General features: G+C 31.2%; 2 protein-coding genes across 9 annotated transcripts in view; both read left to right on the forward strand.

Annotated features, from left to right (window-relative positions):
• The window catches only part of LOC105144122 (uncharacterized), a 28,109-nt gene extending 15,652 nt beyond the window's left edge, over positions 1–12,457 (forward strand). For 2 of the 4 annotated variants that reach the window (XM_011052817.2, XM_011052820.2), the window contains 7 exons: positions 1,824–2,202; positions 3,192–3,360; positions 4,226–4,409; positions 4,934–5,205; positions 5,642–6,140; positions 6,323–6,460; positions 6,596–12,457. In XM_011052817.2, the coding sequence (XP_011051119.1) occupies positions 1,824–2,202; positions 3,192–3,360; positions 4,226–4,409; positions 4,934–5,205; positions 5,642–6,140; positions 6,323–6,460; positions 6,596–7,002 (2,048 nt within the window). In that variant the 3' untranslated portion in view covers positions 7,003–12,457. The remainder of the gene's footprint in view (positions 1–1,823; positions 2,203–3,191; positions 3,361–4,225; positions 4,410–4,933; positions 5,206–5,641; positions 6,141–6,322; positions 6,461–6,595) is intronic. The other 2 variants (XM_087412135.1, XM_011052818.2) reach the window with 2 other exon arrangements.
• A 2,856-nt stretch (positions 12,458–15,313) lies between these two features.
• Positions 15,314–20,623, forward strand: LOC105144120 (uncharacterized). Of its 5 annotated transcripts, none has more exons than XR_015547026.1 (9): positions 15,314–15,567; positions 15,663–15,848; positions 15,979–16,020; positions 16,276–16,323; positions 16,387–16,464; positions 16,555–16,620; positions 17,463–17,674; positions 18,811–18,933; positions 20,473–20,623. XR_015547026.1 is itself a non-coding variant. In XM_087412163.1 (8 exons), exons 1-7 carry the CDS (start codon positions 15,467–15,469, stop codon positions 17,626–17,628), a joined length of 687 nt encoding a protein of 228 aa, XP_087268289.1. In that variant the 5' UTR covers positions 15,315–15,466; the 3' UTR covers positions 17,629–17,674; positions 20,473–20,623. The 5 variants fall into 5 exon arrangements, 1 of the variants encoding a protein (XP_087268289.1); XR_015547024.1 differs by lacking the exon at positions 20,473–20,623 and adding an exon at positions 19,095–20,190; XR_015547027.1 differs by lacking the exon at positions 20,473–20,623 and adding an exon at positions 19,906–20,190.
• The last annotated feature ends 1,336 nt before the right edge of the window (positions 20,624–21,959 follow it).

Below are 21,959 nucleotides of genomic sequence, written 5' to 3' on the forward strand. Positions count from 1 at the left end.
TCGTGACATAAAAAATGGGAAAAAAATTTGTGTCAATTCAGATTCAAGGAATATATTCTTAATTTACAGCGATAATTTATTAGATTGACGCTTCAATACTATATGGTACTGCTTGCCGATATTTGTATGTCTATTTTAAAATTCCAATTATGTAAATTTCATAAGCGTTATATACAGAGAAAAAATTTACTAAATTTTAATTTTTAACGTTTAAATCTAATCTAAATTTGAATTTGTCTTTGACTGAAATATCAAAGTATCAACAGATTCCAAATTATAAATAAAAAAATAAAAGTTTCTTCAATATCTATCTGCAATATTAGTTTAATAAATTATTCGATAAGTATTCTTTGAAAAAAATCTCTCTCGAGTGCGAATTGACGTAAATCGGTGCGTGCTGCGTTTTATGGAAATTAACTATCCATGGTTGATTTCTTCGCGTGTACGCAATGCCGTCGTTAGTTTCTCGGTCTCTTGTTGTCTTCTCTTACGGATATACGCACACGATGCACGTCTTTGAGCGTTAGGAATAGATTTAGGAAGAGACGCGAGCTATGCGACGGGCTGGTCGTTGCCAAGTCAACTTGCACATGAATGAGTTTAGCTGCATGTGCGTACACGTGCTGCGCTAATTTATCGTGCCGACGGTGGATACAGCGAAGCTTGAGGATGGGAAGAGAGGAAGTTGCTCTTTTCGTGCCGGTAGTGAGACGTTGCGGCCGTTCGCGAAATTTTGTTAATCTTTCTTACCCAGGAAAACCGCCATTCAAAGCACGACATTCTTAATAGCGTGAAATTCTCACATAATATATTCTATAGGAACTACTTGCAAAATGTTTCTCTATTTAAGTGTTAAATAGCCTGATATTCTCACTTTGATACTTACAATAATTAATTATTGGCCGATTTTTATGTCACAATGCAATTAAAAATCATTTATGGTAAACAATAATGAGAAAATATAATTATTTAATTTCAAAACTGATTTTCATATAATAAATTATATAGATATTATATATATATATATATATATATTTATATTTATATATATATATATTTGATTGCTACTCAGTAAGTAATATATCACATTCCTGATTGTATCTTTTTAGTAATTATTTGTATAAAAATATTAAAATTGAAATAATATAATATATAAATTAAAACTTGATCAAGTGAATTATTTATATAATTTCTGATATATTCTGTGCAAGAAATAAGTTGTCGACGAAAGGATTGACTCGCTCAAAGCCATCGCCACTCCAGAAAATATCTGCTAATCTTAGGCGAAAGCGTGGCCATTCAAGCTCGAGCATAGAATAGAATGGCAAGCTAAGAATTTTGTCGTCTGCATCTGTGGAATGTTAGGAATTGTAGTGGCTCTTGTGAATGTGTCTATATTCAGAATGAAAGTTTTGGGATGATACGATAAAATCGCTGCAATAAAATTTTGGCTTCTACAGCATCGGAACGCTCTGAGAACTTTTCAAATGACGATATGTATTCCTCGACTATCGATTTATCGTTAGACTAATGTAATACAAAAAGTTCGAATGTTTCTTTCTGATAAAATGTCTTGATATTTTCTAAGCACATTTATATATCTGTATACATTTTTTATTTGAATTGAAGAATTTATTTCAAAATTATTTTAAACTTGTAATTTTAAAAAAGTAAATATTATATATTACAAAGTAATGACAATCTTTTCTGAGATCTTTTTTAAGATAAATAATTTTTTGTTATAAAATTTATTTTTTGAAAATATAAATTCTTTTTAATTGCCATTTAATATCTTAAGTAAAGCCATTTTAATGATGTTGCAGAAGAAGAACCATTGGAGAACAACAGAATGAGTCTTTCAACTCATTTTCGAGGTACTTCTATGGTCTCCAACACACGAGTCACGCCGTCGTCAACCGGATCAACCTCTGTTCAGCTGACTGCGCTCCATTCCATGTCTCATCATCCTCATCCTCATCATCATTCACAACAGCCACAACAGCAGCAGCAGCAACAGCAGTCGCAACAGCAACAACATCACCAGCAACAGCAGCAACCTCAGCAGCATCACCATCATAGCGATCATCATAATACGCATAATCATTATATGGAGAATCACAATCCGAATCAATCTCAGCAAACTGTAGGCAATCTCGTTATTGACGAAACGAGTCACGACAATAAGAAACACCGAACAACTGGGTAAGCTTATCTATAAATTTCTATATGTTTCTTTACGTTATTTTTATATCTTCTTCTAGAGGTATCATAAACTCAGATTATTTTCCATTATAACATTTAGCGATAATGATTTTGTGATAACAATTTTGTGATAACAATTCTTAATTGTATCAACTTATCCTGAATTTACAAACTAAGTGTGAAAATTAAACTAAGAATTGAGAATTGGATCAAGAATCAAGTTAGGAAAAGGCTTTATTAATCTTTACTTGTTTATTTGTTGCATATCTTATCAACACTGCTACATTCGAATTTATAGAATTCTAAAATAGATTCTATAATATCTGTCCATTATGGACACATACTTACGCGGCGACACCGACACATTCCATTGCGAGTCGATACGTCAGCCTGTTGCTTCGCGCGTTCTCGCCTCATCTTCTCTCCTCTCCGCTCCTCTGCGTGCACTAGCGACGCCGTCGCCGATGTTACAGGCGGCTATACCTATTTACGCCGTGCACGTGTCCAGGGTGAATGGCACGTGCACGATGCGTCGCTCGGCGCGTTTGCATTGCACGACGGTAACGCGTGGCGTTACGCGATCGTGTTGCATATTACGGAAAGAACGAAATTTTGCTCAAGTATCTTCAACTAAGTAAATTCAATTAGATACAAATCTGAAAATAATTTTGTTGCTATCAAAATAATACGTAGGAATCTGTAGCAAAGTTTGATCACCCTATATATTATTATATATATATATATATATATATATATATATATATATATATATTGATACTTCAATAAAATAATTTTTATATCTATATCTGGCTAAATTTTTAGATACTTTAATAATATTGCCTTTTTCGCATAGAACAGTAGCTACTGTTATATCTGCAAAATTGCTATCCTAAATTCATAAATTTAAGATTCAGAAGAAGATAGAAAAATAATTCTTTTATTTATTCCTGTTTGTGTATTGTTTTCTAATTTATATTTTCTCATTATAGAGCATGTGTAATTCGATCTGGTACTAGGGAAGTACACAATAAGCTGGAAAAGAATCGGAGGGCTCATCTGAAGGAGTGTTTTGAAATTCTAAAGAGGCAGCTACCATCACAAGATGAAAAAAAATCTTCGAATCTCTCTATTCTTCATGCAGCGAACAAATACATACAGGCAAGTTTTAGCCCGTTATGTAAAACATATGATTTATAGCGTATAGCATTTTTCCATTCTATTTTGCCGTTGTCGCAAGACATTGCACGATAAGCCATGATCCTCGAGCAATTACTAACGCCAGACAACATAGAAGAAAAGATACTAGGAAGCTGCGCCTTCCCATCAGTTTCACCACATTTCTACATTCGTAATGTCTCGTGAAAATCTTCTCCTTGTCTTGTGCTCTGTTTCTTTAATCTTTCTCCTCTCGGGGATTCGCGTCCCCACCTCTGTACCGTAGATCCCTGCCGCTCCTTCCCTTCTCTCGCATATATCGCACCATCTCTGTGCGCATTACATTTTTTTACGAGACGGATTACCTATATCAACTCCACGTGACCGCACGGCCATCGATGTCACGCCGCACGGCACGTACATACATACAGCGCGCACTGCTCTCTAGACTTTTATCGTCCAATGTCGTCGCTGTCGACTATTACGCACGATGCAACTCGTTAGGACATCAAAAGCGGCAGAGGCATTAATACTAAAGTTATCTAAACATAAATCTTATGTCGAAAATACAAAGTTTGATCCATCGTCTTATTGATTGATGACATCGGGAATAAGAAGCTAATTTTACATGAAAATGTAGAAACGTCTCTTTTTAACGAATAATTACTAATGAATAATTATTTGAAAACATTGCAAATATTCTGGATTTTTTCAATAAATAATTTTCATAATTTAATAAATATGTTACTGTAATATACATACATATGTATGCTCAAGCAGAGTAAAAGAAGATTACATTTGTTACATAAGAGGCAATACTTAAGAGAGAAAGATTTTAATTATGAAAAATGTTTCTTATGCGCCATAGGCACTGCGAAAAAGAGAACGAGATTATGAACATGAAATGGAGAAACTCGCGAGAGAAAAAATTGCGGCTCAACAGAAATTAGTTGCATTGAAGAAAGAACTCAATGCAACTTGGGAGATCGATATCAATTCTCTTTTGTTGGAACAAAATCCTGGGACGGATGTGGCAGCCGCCAAAACTGGTGGTGAGATATATTTGTAATATTAAAAAAATTAATAAATTTCGTTATACCAAAGAGATTGTTTTTGATCTCATAATTTTTTAAAGAAAATTCGAAAGAATTTTTTATGCTCTTCTTTATTTTGAAAATAGATTTATTTCATTCTCTTTTAGTTGTAGCTTAAAAGCAATTAAATAAAGAAATGTTTGAATATATATATATTAATTCAACATCTCATTACTCAGACCGTAGTGGCGCTTCGGATTTTAAAGTAATGTTATTTAACATAAACGATCTTGTTTTCTATCTTATTGTAAATAAAAAAAAATGTATGGAAACTTTATTTTGGATAAAATTCCATAAACTTATTTACGTTTATTTTATATCCTATTTTCTCTTGAATTTCTATTTTTGATTATTTATTTATTCTCATTTGAGAAGAAAATTTCTCTGTATCTTTTATTCTACCTAATCTTTCTTTTTTCATTTTATGGCAGAAAGTTCATTCTTATCAACATTCTTTATCTAATAAAAATCTTTTTAACAAGTTTCAGAAAATACGGAGGTTGACGTTACTGGATTATCACGGGGTGGCACAAGGTATAGCAGCACGAGCAGTCTGAACAGTGTGACAACGGCCAATTCCCCGCAAGCATTACAGTCCACTAGCACGACTTCCAATATTCATAATCAAGCCCCGACTGCGGGTGTCGTTTGCCAAACGCAGGATCTGAATCTTGCACGAAGCTCCAGAGAGAGTCCACCTGCAAGTTCGATTGCTGGAACGGTACCCGCACCCAGCATTTCTACTCCAGCGCAAGTATGTTCTACTCTAAATGACATGATGAAGTTATTTTTGCATCATATCCAAGGCGAGATCATAAATATCATGATTTTGCAATAAACTGGTGCTAAAGCAAGTTACCACGCATTTGCAGAGCCGCTTACAGACTGTTACTGGAAACGGCTTTGAAAATGCGTGACATGTCTTTATATCATATTGTGTTTGTCATGTAAATTTGGTATTGGTACTTGTGGTGACATCATCCATGCTCATCGAAGCAAGTTTGTCCCTTCGTGTTTATTCAACTCTTTATTTGGCCTGGATTCGTCGAACGCGTGTATGAAAATTCATATAGCGCACATCAAATTTAAATTTGCTAAAACGTATGTAAATATATCTATAGATTTATTAGATTAAAATTATTAAAGATTGGCATTTAGAAGGCTAGACGGGATTGGGATTTTTATTTCAGGAGAAGGTCGCTACGTCGTCTACCGCCAGTATAGTCCAGCAGCCGCATCAACTGCATCTACCGATCAGTGCTCAAATGTTGAACACGAATCAAGGTCTTGCGACCATCGTGCCAGCCTTGCAACATATCGGGCCAGGACTAAGGGTAATACCGGGTGATACGCGGCAGCTTTTAGTTACCCACACCACTGGCAACAATGAATCCAGGCCTCTGACATTGGCGGTACAGAATTCTTCGGATCAATCCCGGCCACCGCTAATCGCTGTGCAATCAAACGCTGGAAACGAGCCAAGGCCCGTAGCATTGGTCGTTCACTCATCCACCGCCAACGACAACAGAGTGACATTTGTGCACTCTAATCTGTCTAACAACGACAGGCCGTTAGCGCTGGCAGTACAGTCATCTGCGAATGATGTTAGACCTGTCACTTTCGTGCACTCGGGAAACGAGGGTCGATCGTTGGTCCTTGCCACACATTCGCCCGCGTTGAATGTATCGAGTGAGTATACGCTTTTATAGGTAGATTTAATATAAATCTAATCTCACGCGCACGATACTTTTTTCGGATTTTTCTACGACTCGAAGATTTTATAGAATAATTTATTTTCTAATTTCCGTGCATAAAGAGGATATAAGCAAGCTCTTGGACTTTTTAAATAAAAATGTTTCGTTGCGTTGTAGACGCCCAGACGAGAATAAGAACGGGAGATGCGCAGAACACGCATAAGATGGTCGGTGGCGTAACGCTCGTTGGCGGTAATGGCTCGGAATTGGCAAGACTTCCCGGTGGCGCGGAATTGAACATACTTCCAGCAAATGGTGTGTATAATAACCCGTGTTCTAGTTTTGTGGCTATTCGGAATGTGCACTGCTATGAGTTGCCGCTACAAGTTGCCGTACTATAATACGATGCAGCAAAAAAAGCTTGATACATTCATTATTTTGTGATTGCAGGATTAACTTTAAGTCATGGAGTATCACTTCAAACCGCTACGGGCAAACCAACCTCAACAATGATGCAGAACTCTCCATCTACAGAGAGTATAGCTCACATCGTCGGCCAGCACACGCCTCTCTCTGGTCTGACTCCGATTGTTACGCCGATGACTGTCGTCTCTCAAGGTAATCAGGTGACCGCTCACATCTTAGCACCATCGAGTCTCGCGGGAAAGATGATCACTACTCCCATTCTCAAGTCCGTGGGACAAATGCCGCTTGTAAACGCTCAGTATCTTAACACCACGACTTTAATGAAACCTGTCGTCGTGGTGAGCTCACCGTCAACGTCGACAGCACCCTCAACAACGGCGGCGACAGCTTCCAGTACACAATCTTCTTCGACCTCGAATTCGACTGTCTGACAGAATCAAGGAAAGGCAAAATTAATCTGATTGCGCTGGAATATCAAAATACAACAAATACGGTTTGCTAGTGTTTCGAGTATATCTCTACTCTACATTTATCTAAAGTAAATCTATCTTTTGTTATTTGTTGGAATCGCTTAGATATGTTAGTGATAAATTAGCGAGAATGTGAGTGATTTATATCTGAAATATTTTACAGGCAGTAAATATCGTGGAAGAATCTGACGTGAAATTTGTCTATTGTTCTTTTTCTAACATCAAAATGGTCTTGCATTTTAAAACATCATTTATGTCCCATAAAGATTGACATTCGAGATATGAGCTCTTCCGAAGAATAAATCGACTGAGAAAGTGTGAAAAAAAATCCTTGCTCAACACATGTATTGTACACGGTATCTTGATTTTATTAAGGGAGATAGTTTATTGTGTGTGCATAAAAATTAAATGTAAAGTTCTAACAAATTAATTTACGACTGTAGCTCGAGTGTCAAGAATGCGAAAGCTTCTTTCATGTTAACACGTTGACAAATTAAGACTTTAAAAGGCTATACCGGCTATATATATCATATGCTATTCAGATCATTGTTTCATCATATTCTCGATTGGGAATTCTTTCGTTAAGCTTACTTTGACTTTTTTTTAAGTGTTTTATGTTACTTCAGATATCCTAGATATCTTTTCTAAAAACGAAACGAGAAAAAAGCTTTGACTTGCAATAAAACAAATTTTACGTTTTGCATAACTTTTAAATTGCTTGACTGTGTTTTGTGAGATCCATAAATTGACAAGTTTCATTATATCTTATTGCAATTGAAAAAGTATCATAAGAAAAAATAGCAGTACTCTTAGTATTATATTAAAAGAAAAGCTCTGGAATGTTTGGATTTAATTATTTAGTGAGCGGAAGTTGAAAAATTATGATGAGTTTTTGTGTCTTAAAATTTATAAAACGGCTGTGGAGAACGGATACTGAACTCTATATAGAGGTCTGTCTGTTTAATTTTGATAATTGAATCACAAGATGTATTAAATCTTGTTAAATCGATAAAAAGCGAATAAAAGCGAGTTATTTAGAAACTGGCAACAGATTATGTAGGTTTGTTATAATATATATTAAGTATTTATTCCTCTGTATTTATTATATGTTTATATGCGTATTATACAAATCGCTATCGCGCTTTTCACGCATAATTGCAACGTGCTACGAACATATTAATTTCTTCATGCTCAGATTTCGTCATATGGAAGGATTTAGAAACGTATATTTTAAGTCGTCATCATTGTAATCTGTCTCGTGAATACGTGTGCATTGTAACGTTTCATGTTTTTATACATTACATTCATTTCTGTAATGCAATTCTTGCATAACAACCGAAAATGGCTCGAGAATAGAAAGAAACGATAATGCTCACAACTATTTGGGAAGCTAGAATGATTGCACGCATTTATCAAACTATTGCACTATTTTTCATTATTTTCTGTATGTACGAGAATTGTCCGATAAATAAGGTATAAATCAAAATTACATCAAACTTTACGATGACTATATGGAAAAATAAAAATTTTTATGCAGTTCTTATTGCATTTTTTATTTTTGGAAATAACAAATTTTGATATAAGTAAGAGATGATATGATATTCTATGAAAGTAATAAATTCATAATCTCAAATTCGATTGCAATGTCTCAATTTTGTACGAAATTTATTGGAGACTTGAAAGTTGAAGATTGAAGAAGTTATAAGATGAAAGATAACTGTTTATGGAATAAGAAATCTATGTCATTTTTAACATAATTTTAACCTTATTTATCGAAAAATACCTTGTACGTTTGTTCGCTCCTGTAAAATCATACTGTACGCTTCTGTTTGGTATTCCAGTGATGAGATCGTCAACAATAATTGCTGGAACAATGAACTCGTTTGAGATATTTATTAAAATTACTACGTAACAATTGATATTCTCATTGCATATGACATTTATACAACGAAATATCTTTCTGATGTAACTCAACGCGTAATGTTTTCTGCTTTTTTGCACGTTGTATAATTGTTGACGACCTTTTTCTCTTTCGAATACCAGAGCCTTTGTGCATATTATTAGTACTACTATCCTTTATATATCTACGTACCAGCTTGTTTTGTATCCTTTAAATTATTTAATCGTGAATAGTATGATTAGTGATTCGAGTTAAGATGTAAATGCGTGCCTTAAGGGGCTACGAAATCACATAAACGTATTTTGATTAACGTTATTCGACGTTTAAGACAGATACTTTGCTAACTCAATATGAGAAATTCGACATAAGAAAAGTTCTTCATGCTGTAGATTATACAATTTGTTTATGTTACTCAGTTTACTATATAGATTTCCTTTTTTCTTTTCAAATCTTAAGTCGTTATACTCTATAAGTACACGAATCTCCCAAATTTTCATTTAATCTCGATGCCACTGGCGTCTCAATGGAAAGGAGGAGAAGTTCATCAGTTAAATTAATATGTTTAATAAAATTACTTGTCCATCGTCGTATTACGCGCTTCTTAGTGTTCGGGACGTAACGAGAAAATTCAATTTGCAATAAAGACGACGAAAAACCGAACGAAAACTCGGTTCGAGGTACTAGTCAAAAATAAAGTTTTGTTGAATTATTTTCAACGCAAACGCTTTCATTCGACGAAACCTCAAGTCGTACAATGAATGCAAATGATTATATCGTATGTCCTATGACACACATACACACGCAAGAAATACAAAGCTGTGAGCGGGACTAGAATAGAGAAAAGTAGAAAAAAAAGAAATGTCATTGATTGTGAAATATCGCTTCTGTGATATTTCACAATCAGCTGTTTAGCGACTGAGACCCTTATCGGTAACTATTTAAGCGATGTAATAGCCTCATGTAAATAATTTCGTTAGAGCGAAGATAACCAAACGGATCGAGGATGATTTATAACGGATGGAAACTAAAGATAGTATAGCACTGAGCACTCAAGCTAAATGAATAATGTGAACAATGTGATATAAATGATAAATAAAAGATTAATTAGCACAGTAGCGTTTAAGGAGAAAAAATCAACTATTAAATCATTTACAGTGTAGATAGTGCTGGTAATTATCATTTATTAATATCTTAAAAAAAAAAGAGAGAAGGTCAAAAATTGAATTGTACATAGAAAATATGAAGAGAAAAAGAATGGGTAAAGAGAGATAGAGAAAGAAAGAGAGAAAGAGAAAGGGATTGTAAGATAGTGTATAAATATTGAATTTACTGAAGAAAAAAGAGAAAAGGAGAGGAGGAAAGAAAATAAAGAATGAATATAACGTGATGGACTGTGCCGGATAAAACGCTTGTCATGTAGTAAAGATCGCCGACACCACGAGTTATATATATATATATATATATATATATATATATATATATATATATATATATATATCCTATAAGTAACAGAATCTACAAATTGTATTAGAACGGCAACATATTAGAATGGCGGATTAAGTGTGCATGAGATTGTATGTTGAAAGTACGTATGTGAGAAAAGTGTGTAGTAAAAACGTTATTATTGTTGTAGTCTATATCGAATTTTGTTATATGCCTCGACTAGCATGCAAAACGCATGATACGTCTTATGACGTGGTTTGTTGTGCATAAAGAAGGAGTAAGATGAAACAAAAATGAATGCTATGCATGTGTGTGAGCGAAAAAGAGAGTAAACAGAGAAAAGAGCGTAAAATGGATGATAAAGCGTCATCGAAAAGACTCGATCCCTGCGTACACGCGACAGTTTTTGTTAAAAGAAGGAAAGTGTGCGATGAAATTCAGAGTACAGTCTATTACAATAAAGATTAAAATGTGAGTGTGACAGTTGCCCAATACTCCTTGCAGTTGTCTAGTATTCACGCCGAATATACACCGATTCGAGACTCTCGATCGATGCCCGCGATATCCGGAGTAATGATCCTATACACGATGGAGATCCTATGTTCATTTGTTGCAAAGTTTTTCGAATGAATTCGTAATATAATAATATTTAAAAGTTTCATAATTAAAAGTAACATAATATCAATGCTATAATTCCAACTCAACGATGTAACTTATGTAACACAATATGTTATATTAAATTTGTGTTGTATTAAATTTATGTGGTTGAATACGAAATTATAATATTGATGTTAATATTAATGTTACTTTTAATTCGTGTCGACTGAGTTATTTAGCTTTGTTGAAGCAATCTCAAACGCTATCTAAAAGAGAAAATTGCGTTAACTATATGTATGTGGAATATATTTTTGAAGAATATGAATTTATATAAGATTCGAGTAAACGAGTAAAGCGATCTTCGATTTCCAAGATGATAAATTTAAATCGGTATCACTTAACGTAAAAAAATCGAGTCGAGAGTAACGAGTTTGGTGGGGCCATTGTGCGCTTCTACCGCATATACGAGATAAGTAGCGATCGAAGGATTTCAAAGAGAGAAATTTGTAGTAGCGATCTATGCCTCCTCCTCGAATCGTGAGAGAGCAATCGTGTGAAATTATTGATGTGGAGAACCGATTTTCTAACCGCGATTGCATCCGCATTTGGTCTGTCCGCTTGTCAGTCGAGCAAGCGAATTATCCTCGAACTCGAAGGCAGATCGGACCGAGTGCGAAAATCAAAATTGGATCTGCCTTTTCTAATGGCTAGTGTTTAGAGATTAATGGCATGTTCAGATGCGACGCCGACGCGAACGTTCCATCACATTGACCTGTCGATTCCTCGCAGAAATTGAACCAGGAAATTTTCTAAACGAATTATATGTCATTCAAAATTACAACTTGCACAATCTCAGAATCTAAACAGATTTTTACATTTTTTTTCTTTGTCATAAGGTGATGCCGCAGAAAACAAATTAACAGCAACATTACATCAATATTATTCGTATAATTTCCCACAGCTCATAATTAACAATATAAATGTAATATATTGTATATAACAGTTACATTGTTAAGTAGGAAATCATAACACTGATGTAATGTTAGTTATTGTGTTCTGCGAGTGTTAATTATTTGATATTTCCGATTTTGTTTTTATTATGATTGTATTGTAAAAATCTATAGATTTTCTTCTTCTTACTCAATTTAATGGGAATAATTTCATAAAATTCTGCAATATTCGAAGTTTTAAGTTTTACACACACAAATTGTTATAGTGTTATATATTTTTAATGAGATTGTCAAATCATTCAAAACATGATTTATATAATCGAATAATGTGATAGTACGTTCGCTGTGCACTGCAGCTGGAACTGCGGATTTCTAGAACTAAAACTATATAGCTCTTATATTCGATTCATACATATGTAAAATCGACTTTGAGATCTGTCTTCTCGTTGAATCATATGAAATCGATCGGCGCGTATGTCTTTCCCTTGTGGCTGACTTGCACACAAATAAATTGATGAATAGTTTAGCTGTTGTTTTCTCAAATACGCAAACCCCCTCAAATTTTTATTTGCTTGTGCAAGGCTATATCCATAACTTGCATAATTGCATAAATGTATGCATAAAGAAAATTATCCAATCACATTTTACGTACAATTTTAAAAGAGCAATGCAATTGGATAATTTTCTTTATGCATATATTTATACGGCTATGCAAGTTGTGTGGATATATCCTTGTTGCAATGCGAAATTTATTTAGTTTGAAAAGAAAAGCATTTGAATTGATCACACATGTCATACATACACTATCACTCATGGAAATTCGGACACACGCATAAATTTTATCTCGAATGATCATGTAAAAAAATTAAGATTTTATAAAACAGTAATTGTATTATTTTTTAAATATATTTTAGATCACTTGTATACGTATTAACAATTGCAAAAACTTTATAAATTAGTTTTAATTTTGTATGCCAAAAAAGTATTGTCTTTACTTCGTAGAACATTGATAGTATAATCGATAAATTTCAAAAATCCGCCCAGAGAACACAAATATGGGCTGATGCTGTAGTGTATGTTGCCAACCTATTCCCATAAGTGAGAGGTAGACTAGCAAAAGCTTTATAAATTATTTTTATTTAGTTCTATATGTCAAGAGCGAATTTTTGAACCGATTATACTATCAATATTCTACGAAATAAAGGTAAAATAAAGGAAAAACATTTTGGCATAAAATTAAAAATAATTTATAAAACTTTTGCAATTGTTAGCAAATGTTAATAGTTGTTATGTGTACAAGTGACCTAAAATATATTTTAAAAAATAATACAATTGCTATTTTATAATGTCTTTATTTTTTACATGATTATTCGATGAAATTTATGCAGGTGTCATCAAATGTCCATGAGCGGTAATGTCTGTATAATTAAGGGGCCAATTCTGCCAACTCTTAAACGACTGTCGTTAAAAGTTACAATTGAATTAACTCTCGAACGGCATACGTGGGTCTATTCGTGTCCATGCCATTACTAATAATTCTTATTTCTTATATATATGTGCTCCTGGCACTATGCCCCTCTGTAAAGAAATCTTTGCGATGGGGGAATATATATAGGATAGCACATACACACAACAAAAAGTCGCGTGCGGAACTAAAAGACCACCCATGTATGTCGTTGGAAGGTGTCTTTTTCACAAATAAAGTGAATTCCATAGTATAAGAATATAAGATATTTTATTGCGCATAATGGCCAGCAGACTAAATCAGAGTAATCAAGTGCTTACCCTAAATTTAGGATAACGCTTTGAATGATAAGAGTAGCCATGTTCAAGACGACTGTGCATCCTTGAGAATAGAATATCTTATATTTTTATACCATGATGAATTCAGTTATTTTATTATTTTTTTACTGATTGTGAGTAGACTTATTTTGGCCGCGTTTGGTTTGGCGCTCACAGCGCTTGTGCATCAATTGTCCTTGTTTAATATACAATATAATAAACAACAAGGATGAAACGATACTTAAAGCGTTGTGAACGCCAGAGCAAACACAGCCTTTATCGTATATATATATATAGGATGTCCTATATCTTTTCATTAATGTTTCAGGGAATGAATGAGGATGAAATTTTAAACTAAAAGTTCTTTTGCCAATTTTGGCTCAGACTTTATTTATTTATTTATTTATTTATTTTTATTTATTTGTTAATATTAAAAATTAGAATAATTTTCAATTAATTAGAATAAGTTTCAATTAATTAGAATAAGTTTCAATCGAGATAATGCATAGCAAGTGCGAGGAATCCCAGTTTGCTCTGTCTGCTTGCTGATTGATCAACTTTAATCGCTAATAACTCGGTAAGTAATGGTCTGAGCCAAAATTGGCAAAGAAACTTTTAGTTCAAAATTTCATTCTCTTTCAGGAAGAAATTGACAATTGCTCCAGATTGTTCTGAGTTTGTTCTGTATTGTTCCAAAGCGATATTATCTTATTCCATTAAATCGTTCTCCAATAAATAAAATGGAAAAAATGATTATTTTTGCTAGCCCTCCTTTTTTGAAAAATCAAACAATTTCTTCTTGCTTCTAATTATTCCAAACATTGTTCGAAAAGGACAATTCCATATGAACGGAAATGAATGAATAGCAGAAAACAAAAAAAACATTTTCTTATCCGGCACCCCTTTTTTTAATAATCGAACAATTCATTATCGCCATAGATTGTTCCAAAAGGACAATTCCGTAAATCGAATGGAAATCGAAAAAAAAAAAATATTTTTCAACAAACGAACGTGCGATGCATTGTACGACTTGTCTTCAAGTAGTTAGAACAAGCATCGCAGAAATAGGCACTCAATGTTCATTCAGGTTATCCTTTTTATTATTGTACAATAACATTTACACTTTAATAACAATTTTCACTATGACATAGAAGCATAGATTATTTCAAATTAAAAATACTTTGGATATCTCATATTACGATTTTTGCGCCTTACGGTTTTACGATCATCTATTGGGTCATCTAAAAAGTATCCGCGGTTTTTTGTCATTAGATGGTGTTGACCAAAAAACCGCGGATATTTTTTAGATGACCCATATAATTAAACAATTCAACATATCTTATATTTTTTTATTAATACGATCTTACTCTATCATTACATAAACAATTTATTGTCAAATATTTTTTTTAAATAATAAATTTACTTTTATTAAATAATAAACAAAATTTAAAGGCTCATCTCAATGAAACTTAAAGACAAATTTTTAAATCTTTTTTTACGATGATTACAGGTATCTATATAATAATGAATTTTCCACTAAATAGTTTTCAATCCAAGAATAAATTCATGATTGAATCAATAGATAGCATTTATTAGTTTAGCGGAAACGCCGCTATTTCATATCAGGCGCTCTCTTAATAGAGGGCTTTCCTCTATAGGTTAGTAATTCTCTTGGAAGAGCATTTTGATCTTAGGTCTCTGTTTCAGATGCTGTGTCAACTCCAAAAAATTGTAAAAAAAAGAACAATATAAAATGATTAAAGGAAAAAACGTATGGTGTGCAGTACCAGCGTGCACAAAAAAATTTAATTTAGAAAAGCGTTATTTTTTCCGATTTCCAAAGGAGCATGAAAGGTGTGTTGTTTTTATCACTTTTTATATAAATCAGTTTATATAAATCAATTTTCAATTCTATGTACATTTTAATTGATAAAATATCTAATTTGTAGATGGTTGCAATGGGTACGAGCATGTGGAAGGCTGGACTTAGAACCAAAAGGTCCAGAATATGCGTACCAGAATTGTCGGTTATGTCATTTGCATTTCAAAGAAAAATGGTACAAAATAAATAAAATGAGAGCTCGTCTTCATCCAGATGCCATACCGACAATATTTTTTGGACCAGAATGTGGGAAGTGAGTTTCTACTTATAATTTAATTTATTTTTTAGTGAATGCAAAGTTTGTTTTTATATAAAAGAGATATAAAAGGGAAAAAATGTAGAAATTTATGAAATTAGGAAATAATAATTAACTCTCTTTTCAGAGAAAACACGATTGACATTGAAGACAAAGCAGAAATAAATAAGTATGTTAAATTCAAATGCTTTGTATTTAAATATTTTATATATATATATATATATATATATATATATATATATATATAAAACCAGCTTTTTATCTTATGAGAAAATAATTGACACGTTATAATTCATTTAAGTATGAAGTCGATAATTTTCTTATAGGGAAAAAGTTGGTTCAATAACTCTGATTCACCTTGTATATATGTATAAATATGATATTTTATTTTCAAATGTTATGATATCATATATTTTTATTGCAGAGAAATAGATAGAGAACTTGCAAATAATATAACACAGGAAAAAAACAGGTAATAGATAATATTTTATATTTTTAATAAGAAATTTAATGTAACAAAATTGTATATTTTCAGCAATATGGAATCTACAGAAACACAGCAGGAGCATCTGGAAAAACATATGGAAATCAAAACCGAAGTAGAAACAAATGAGTACGTTATATTGAAATATTTTATATTTAAATAATTTTTTCTATATATATAGTTTATCTTGTAATGTTATATTAAATTTTATACTTTCAGCAATATGGAATTTGCAGAAACACTACCAATTATTGTTGATAACATGGATACTGAGATAATTAAACCGTAAGTCTTAATTTATTATAAATTACATTAAATCCAATGTAGATTTTTGTTATTATATTTGTGTAGATCAATATTAATTTTCATCAAATTTTATTTATTTAACCCTGTAAGGCCCTGTGTACCTAATTAAGTATATTGACTTTGAACTTTTCCCAAATACTATTTATATTGACACAGTAGTAACTCTGTCTATATAACATTCTTAATTTATACTTACTAGTTGCAATTAGAATTACTATTCCAACTTAAAAAATAATATTCTTACTAAAAATAAGCCACTATGGTGATTATTTGCAGAGCTAATATTCTCTGGCACTTGATTTGGTGTAACATTATTCATTTTGTATACATATTATTGGAAATATCTAAACAATTAGTAGTTTCTTATTTTTTACCTTCTTAAAGTACAAGATTGATTTATCACGTTTATTATTAATTTAAATATTTAATTGTAATTCTGTAGCTGGAGTGTATATAAATATGAATATACATGATTATGCATCTTCAAAAGAATAATTTTATTTGATACACAAAATTCTTTATCAGGAATATTTTATAAAGATTATATTGTAAAAAAAATATATTCAAATCAGTCTTCTGGGCAATCTGGGCCTTAAAGAATTAAAGAGACTATCGATGTTTTTATATAAGATAAAGTTTGTACTAGATTATGCAACATATTGCACACTACATGTACATTTGACATGGAATGTGTACATTTAACATAATATATTTTAATTTTCATATAATCTTGTATTTTATGTAGTAATCTTTTACTATTTGTTTCTATTAGAATAATAAATCTTTTCTCAATATCTAATATGAATTTAAACTTGTTACAGAAATACATCTAAGCATACAAAACAGGACATGAAATCGTCGGAGGATAGTCCAAGGAAAAACAAGCTGCGTGTGAAGCTCGCAAAATTGAAGGCACAAAACAAAACACTCCGCGAAATAATCCGACGACTCCATTTGAAGGCAAAAAAGAAGAACATACGAGACTAAAGAGCCAAAGAAACTAACGAACAAGAAACTTTATAAAAATTAGTCCGTAAGTTATTACCACAAAGCTTTAATAAAATATTAGTGCACAAATGATGATATTCATGCACAATATAAAAACAAATGGCAGAAGATATGATGGTGATTTTAAAAAATTCGCTTTGTCATTTCTTAGGTCCAAGAAATTATAAAGAACTGAAGAAAACAATTGCCTTCAGTATGTTCTCTACAATTATTTACACAAAAGTGTAATATTGTGCCTGATATAAATGATAAACTTTTTGAAGCACTTAAAGTAAAATTTAATACATTACCGTTAATGGAGCGCCATTGCGTATTGCCATGCGCAAATGAAATGTGCTTGAAAAACTATTTATTTTATAATATTTCGCGGGATGAGATAATTGATTTTGAAGATTTTGGTAATAGGAAAATATCCATATCCGCAAAAAGTGCATTAGTTATAATGACACGTAGCATTGTAGGAAACTGAAAACTGCCCGTTTGTTTTTGCTTTATAGAAACTGCATGTCCTGTTACATTTTTAAAAAATATTATATTTGACATCATTATAAAATTAAAAAACAATGGTGCTTTGGTGTATGCTTTCATTTCTAATATGAGTTCAAATTTTATCCAACTGTTCCATATATTAAATATTTCGGCAGATAATTCAAGTTTTGTAGTTGATGGAGAAATACTTGTATATATCTTTGACACTCCACATTTATTAAAAGCAACTCGAAACAACTTATTAAAATACAATTTTCAAATAGATAATAAAATAGCTTCGTGGGATCATATCGTAGAATTTTACAAAAGAGACAGCAAACAATGGATAAAAGCAGCTCTTGCATCAACAAAGTCTCATATAGAACCAAGTAACTTTTTAAGAATGAAAGTTAAATATGCTGCACAAATATTTAGTAATCAGCAGGCACACAGATATCTTCTAGTTTTTTTCAACTAAAGCAGTTGGAACTATAAACTCCATTGATCACTTTGACAAATTATTTGAATTCAAATATTATATTAAATTCATTCCAATATAAATAACTCTAAAGAATATCAAAAAGTTTATTGAAAGTGATAAACAAATGCAATTTTTACAAAACATGTTGAATTTTTAAAAATCTATTAAAGTAATTAACGATAACAATAAATATGTAAAACTAAAATGCTTAGATTGCTGGCAGATCACAATTCGACTTTGGACAACTTTAAAAAACTATAATTTTTCATATCTCCGAACACGCAGATTAAATCAAGATAGTGTTGAACATTCTTTTGACTCTGTTCGGAAACAAGGTGGGTAATGTGCCTTTTCCAATATCTATATAGTTTAGCGTGCTTTTAAAAAATTATTTAGTACGAAATTATTAGAACATTCGGAAACGCAAAATTGCAAACGATAACGATAATTAAATATTGTTAAACATCAAATATTACAGAGACGTTCACAATTTCAGAACTTGTTCCATCAATGAACAAAATTTAAAAAATTCCTAAACATGATTATTATTCAATGGATTTGCCAGAGAAAAATGCATTTAAATATGTTTGTGGCTTTTTAGTAAAATAATGTTTAGCAATACATTCACGTGTTGCGTGTCAAAATTTTATAAATGACAATAAACTGTCTTAGATAATACAACGCTATATTGTTCTTTTCGAGTTTACGAAAATGAAAATGGAGATTTATTTGGTAATTTAAATATACCAGCTAATGATTTTTGTTACTACATTCACAAATTAGAAGAAATATTTATCAAAAATTTTGAAAAAAATTGTTATAAAAAAAATATTGGTAATTATTTGTTCCAGACATAAAATATAGCTTTTGGACCACCATGTCCAGATTTCCGAAAAGATTTCTTAATAAAATTGTTTTTCCGAATATGTATTTATTACACATATTATCGCAATATAATAAGTTATGTAAAACAATTACTCAAAAGAATAGGAAACTTTTAAACATTTTACATTTATATTGGGTCATCTAAAAAGTATCCGCGGTTTTTTGTCACTAAATGTGTGTTGATGGTCATATATCTAGTGACAAAGTATCGCGGATACTTTTTAGACCCAATATTATAATTCTTCTTAATTTGTTGCGTTTTCTATCTACAGCCTTGTTTTTATAACGTACTAATTGTAATTTATGATTTGAGTAATTTATGATAATTATAATTGATAATTATGAGCCCATAATTATTGTATTTATTTTATTGCATTTTTTAAAAGTTTCATTAGCTTTCTTCTTTTTTGGTTCATATCAAGCTTGAGTAGCTGAGATATAATTCAAGAAGAGTTGGACAATGAAATGTATTTCATGGAATGGACTGTTATGTATACGTTACTGTGTTTTACATCTTTCCTTAACTTCATTTCTTATTTTTATTAATTGCATGCTTTACTTCCAAAGTGCATTATATAATTACATTATGTATTTACTAATTGAACGTTTTATTATATGCATGTTATAAATATGTTTTATTTCCAGATTGCATTATATAATAATTTATACATTGTATTACTTTCAAGTAAAATATTTCTTTAATTGCATATGCCTATTATTTTTATTATGCATTATTCTTCGTGTGCAATAATGTAATGTTGTTATGTACATATTATTTTAATTTTATACGTATGTTTTATAACATTTTAAAACATTTTCATAGCATATATTTACAATTATGTAATATTTCTCTATATAAATATATGTTTTATATTTTATTATGTTTAATTTTATATGTGTTGTAAATATGTTTGCTTATGTTAATATTGTATTTGCCAGATGTTTAATTAATGTATCTATTTATTTTTGAAGTTTTTATATGTTACAAGGATGAAGAACAAGGATGACAAGGAAGAACAAGAAATCAACAATTTTGATCAATGCTTGTAGCTGTTATATGCATCATAAATTTTATACATATATTAAACATGGAATATATTAAAAATAAAATAAAGAAATGGAAATATACAAAAAATGAAATATCTCTTGATTCTGTTCATTAATAAAATTCTCTTTTATTAGGTGTTGGAATTAATTCGTAGCGTTTTTAATGAAAGAATGTTATTTATTTCACATGAGCATTAAAAAATACATTAATGAAAGTACTTCCCATCACTTGTAAAACGCTACGAATTAATTCCAACACCTAATAATATTTTAACATGCAGTGCTTTGTATTGTATGTATATATGTTTTAGCATAATTATTAAAATTATTTTAATATATTAATATATTAATAAATAAATATATATCTTTTCTATATAAAATACATTAAATTTTTATTTATTGTATTTTAAATTTATTTTTTAGACATATAACATATATATATAAATTCTTTTATATCAATTTATAACATTTTCATAACATATATTTACAATTATGTAATATTTGAATATTTCTCTATATATAAATATATATTTTAAAGGTAATTTAATATTTTTCCTAATTTTTCTACATATATTTTCTCTTTATTTTTCAATATATTTACACTTTATTTTTATTAATTTTCATTAAGTTCAGATTATTTTATTGCAATAGTAGGTTTATTCGCGTTGCGTGCTTTAATATGCTCCTATAACAGCTCTTACTCACTCCAACGCATTTGTTGGAATTTAGAATGCGACGCGAATAAATCTAGTGAGTTTTGACAGAGCAAAAAAAGAATGAAAAGAAAAAGAAGTTTAGATGGTAACTATGGCACTGCTAGGTAATTTATTTATTTTACGCATGCGCATTCCATTTTGGCCAACTCTAACATCAAAGGTGCCGACAGAGTTGCGCTACTGTAATTATACATATACTAGAATTGGTCGGACTGGTTTGAAGTTTTAGGGTACGATTACATGATACGCGGTATGCAATACAGTAACTAACTAGACAACTGTAAGCAACTAGAAAAATAGGCAGTACGCGGTACTACGTGATATCACGTGATATGGTCGGCACGGATACTAGACATTATCAATAATTATATTTTATAATTATATATATTATTTAATTATATATAATTTTATTTATGCGATGAGTAAATCCTGTACTGTATAAAACATTTATCACAATATACAGTCTTCAAAAAGTTTGGAAACGCTAAAATATCCCGAAAATGATCAACTCTAGCGAAAAATATATAAGAGCAAAGTTACAGTATATATGGGTTATCTAAAAAGTATCCGCGGTTTTTTGTCACTAAATGTGTGTTGATGGTCATATATCTAGTGACAAAGTATCGCGGATACTTTTTAGATGACCCAATATTAACTTATTTTTATGCACACTTTATCGATACTCTTATTTTTTTTAACAGATTTACTTAATA

This window comes from Acromyrmex echinatior, chromosome 1 (assembly GCF_024713525.1).
Source record: "Acromyrmex echinatior isolate Ae372 chromosome 1, ASM2471352v2, whole genome shotgun sequence".
NCBI lineage: Eukaryota > Metazoa > Arthropoda > Insecta > Hymenoptera > Formicidae > Acromyrmex > Acromyrmex echinatior.

Coding starts and splice junctions, on each gene's coding strand:
- LOC105144120 (XM_087412163.1), top strand. CDS start 15,467: ATGATTAAAGGAAAAAACGTATGGTGTGCAGTACCAGCGTGCACAAAA. Junction 16,324..16,386: donor ATAACACAGGAAAAAAACAG/GTAATAGATAAT, acceptor GTATATTTTCAG/CAATATGGAATCTACAGAAA. Junction 16,621..17,462: donor GATACTGAGATAATTAAACC/GTAAGTCTTAAT, acceptor AACTTGTTACAG/AAATACATCTAAGCATACAA.